Source organism: Mus caroli, chromosome 2 (genome assembly GCF_900094665.2).
Source record: "Mus caroli chromosome 2, CAROLI_EIJ_v1.1, whole genome shotgun sequence".
NCBI classification, from domain to species: Eukaryota; Metazoa; Chordata; class Mammalia; order Rodentia; family Muridae; genus Mus; species Mus caroli.
Genome location: NC_034571.1, coordinates 25,635,679 through 25,639,228, shown reverse-complemented (window position 1 = coordinate 25,639,228; position 3,550 = coordinate 25,635,679). Strand labels below are relative to the sequence as shown.

The 3,550-nt window shown below is 49.9% G+C and overlaps 1 protein-coding gene across 2 annotated transcripts in view; it reads left to right on the top strand.

The window, feature by feature from the left end:
• Trub2 (TruB pseudouridine synthase family member 2) overlaps nucleotides 1-2,075 on the top strand; it is an 11,488-nt gene extending 9,413 nt beyond the window's left edge. For both annotated transcript variants that reach the window (XM_029474483.1, XM_021154178.2), the window contains exon 8: nucleotides 629-2,075. In XM_029474483.1, the coding sequence (XP_029330343.1) occupies nucleotides 629-954 (326 nt within the window). In that variant the 3' untranslated portion in view covers nucleotides 955-2,075. The remainder of the gene's footprint in view (nucleotides 1-628) is intronic.
• Nucleotides 2,076-3,550: the final 1,475 nt, after the last annotated feature.

The following is a 3,550-nucleotide window of genomic DNA, read 5'->3' as shown; positions in this document are numbered from 1 at the left end:
CTTGGGAGGCAGAGGCAGGCAGATTTCTGAGTTTGAGGCCAGCCTGGTCTACAGAGTGAGTTCCAGGACAGCCAGGGTTACACAAAGAAACCCTGTCTTGAAAAAAAAAAAACAAAACAAAACAAAAAAAAAGAAAAGAAAAAAAGGAAATAAAAGAAACAGAAGCTGGGTCTCTGGCAGCTCAGTTCCTGAGCAGTTCCACCTTGTTCTAGGCCCCTCAGGCATGACTGTCACTTCCTGAGTCTCACCCAGCTCTGCCCCAGCCTCTTCCCTGTTTCCGTGGGTTCTTCCCTGGGCTCTGACCAAAGACCTTGGTGGAGAGCCCCACATGACAGTGCTGTCTTTGACCTCACTCCTGCTGCTGAGTAGACTCAAGTGTGTGAATGGTGCTGCCAGAAGCCCAGCCTTTTTACAGCTCAAGCAGGGGATCCAGAGCTGGGGTCTGCCCCAGCAGGTGCAGGAGGCCTGCAGTCAGCACCACTGCCATGCTCTCAGCCCTACAGCAAAGCTCAAAAGCATCTCATAATGGGGGCTCCTTGTGGGGAGGGGTCCAAGGGACATGAGCCCATGTCAGCTTGGTCCCTGCAGCTGTTCCTGACGGTCATGTCTGTGTGTCTGTGACCCACAGAGGTGCAGTGTATGCACGAGACGCAGCAGCAGCTGAGGAAGCTGGTGCATGAAATCGGCCTGGAGCTGAAGACCAGTGCTGTCTGCACGCAAGTCCGGCGGACTCGGGATGGCTTCTTCAGCCTGGATGATGCCCTCCTGAGAACCCAGTGGGACCTACACAACATCCAGGATGCTATCCAGGCGGCAGCCCCCCGGGTGGCAGCGGAACTGCAAAAGAACTTGAGCCTAAAGCTGGGCCACCAGCAGCTCCCCAGCACTGGGCAACCTTGGGGTCTCAAGGACCCAAGCTCCACTTTGGAGTTGGAAAGCTGTTCAGGGCAGTAAAGGGCCAGGTAGCACCCAGATGGAGGGCAAACAGGCTCTTCACAGGTCAGAACTGGTCACTCTGCAAGAGTAATGAGATCAGGGGCCCCTGAGCCATCATCCCTGAGACACAGACTAACTGCAGAGGCAAGCAGGTGTGGCCACAGGGCCTATCGTCCCAGCTAATTGGGAGGCCCAGGTTAGAATCTTGACAGTTCAAGGCCAGCCTAGGGTTACTTAGTAAAACCTTGACTCAGAGTCAGGCATGATGTCTCTGTAATCTTAGCCCTCCAGAGGTAGAAAGGAAAGTCGGGAGTTCAAGGCCAGCCTGAGCTACTTGCAGTGTTCAGCTTTTCACACTGATGGGAAATGCCGCTGCCTCAGCACTCCTTGGCCGTGAGTGATTTACTCAGATTTACATGACAGATGATCTGAATCTGTTTTCACAGAAGGAAAGTTTTTTCGCTGTTTCAAAGTGGTGTCTCACAGCTGAGATCTCAGTACTACTCAGCTGAGGCGGGAGATTGGCTCTGAGTTTAAGGCCAGTCTGAACAAGTCTCCTGGAGTACTTTGTAGTGTGTGTCAGTATTTAATCCTGCCAGTCAATCCTGCAAGCTTGTAATTAGCACCTGGGTGGAGACTGGAGGATCTGGAGTTCAAGGTCATCTTTAGCTACATGAGTTCCAGGCTACATGGAACGTTATCTCCAAGACAATATAAAAAGCCCAGAATTACTTTTAAAAGGTTTTCTTTCTTATGCATGCATGTGAGTACTTACACGCATGTATGTCTGCACCGGGTGCATCATGGAGGCTAGGAAAGGATGTAAGAGTCCTGTGGCTGGGCTTAAAGGCAGTTGTGAGCCACCATGGAGATGCTGGCAATGGACCACTAGTCCTCTGAAAGACAGCTTAACCACTGGTCCATTTCTTCAGAATTTAATTTAACTGCCTGCCCTGTGATGTAACAGCTGTAACTATCCAGTGCCCTGGCTGTAAACACTTACAGGCTGATGATTGTTGGTGTCTGCAGTGTAAACACTAACAGGAAAGCAAGGGATGGTGTTCTCTCGGTGGTGCCGGTGGAAGGAGTGGTGCAGAAAAGACAACAGGTTTATAAAATACAGTGTTTTTCTTCTTTGAGAAAGGCATACGATGTTTTAATTACTCCTTCAACTCTTCCTTGACCCCATTCCCATCATGTCCCCCTCTCAGCCTCAAGTCAGTTATCTTTGTAAGTCCCTGAGACCAGTTAGCGCTGGGCAAGTGCACGGTATGGGGCCATTTACAGCCACCCCCTCCTCCAGCAGCCTCAAGGTGGTGGGGTCCATGAGCCCCTTTGTGTGGTAAATGATATTAATTGGGGGTTTCCAGCATGCCTTAGATTACTTGGTTCCCAGATAAAGGACACAACCTTACACATGCAAGAACCCTCTGGGGCTATTTCGTCTACTTCCCTGCCAAGAACCCAGAGACGCGACCTGCCATGTTCTACCTGGGCCAGCCACTCTTACTCCCCTGGACACCCCTTTGGCCAGTTTTTACTACCCCTTACCCCATGGTGTCTTCCTCTTTTCTCTGATCTCTCCTCATGGTCTATTCCTCAGACCCCAAGCCCTACCTCCTATAGACTGTAGGCATTTTTATTGACCAATCAGGGATAACTTGGGGGCAAGGTTCCATAGACTTGGTGCACATTGAAGATCTTCTCTTCCTGAGGCAACCAGACCTTGGGGGCCAGTATTTAGCATTGCAACACATAACAGACCAAACCTCAACACCCCTTCCATCCCTGCTGGAAGGTTGACTGGCTTGGTTGTGTACAGATAACCAGAGGTGCTTTGAGACTATCATGCCCAGAAGTCAGTTTTCCAGTACTGTCCCCTGTCCCTGGCTTCTGAGACTTGTTCCAAGCCCTGAAGGTGATGGGACGATGATGCAGATGTCACTTGCTCTGCACCTTGGCCATCCATGGCTCTCGTTAACTGCTCTCCGCTGAATGGGCAGTGATGAGATTTTAAGAGGCCTGAGAGCTGCCCTCACCTGTTTGTGTAAAGATGGCTGTTTACAGGGCAGATGAGCAAGATGGCAGTACTGCTTCTCTCCTAGGACCTCTCAGCTGTAGGTTCTTAGCCCAGTTTGCAGTACTGGGCCTGAGTCTCTCCTGTGGAGTAAGCTCAAAGTCTGAACAGTGAGTGGTTACCTCTGTAATTAATATTAATGCCCCTGTTGCAGTAATGGACATATATCTTGCCAGGGTGGTCATCTGTGGCTTGATGGCTCACAGCTACGCAAGGTGTTGGCTTGTCTCCCTGAGTAACCTGCGCAGCACCTTCCAGTGTTAGAGGTTTCCAGGTCTGTTCTTCATATGCTGTCACCAAAGTGTGGTGTCCTCAGCAGCATGGTCTGTCATGTTCTGCTGGGCAACCAAGAGCAATAGCATTAGCTTGGATTGTTTGAAGGATCTGGGTGACCTGACAAAGGGACGTATCCCACAGTGGAGAGGAGCATTTTAAAAACCTATGGCTTTTGGGACAGAGCTTTAGTCCCTGTGTAGTGTACCTCCATTCAAGCATATATATATATATATATATATATATATATATATATATATATAT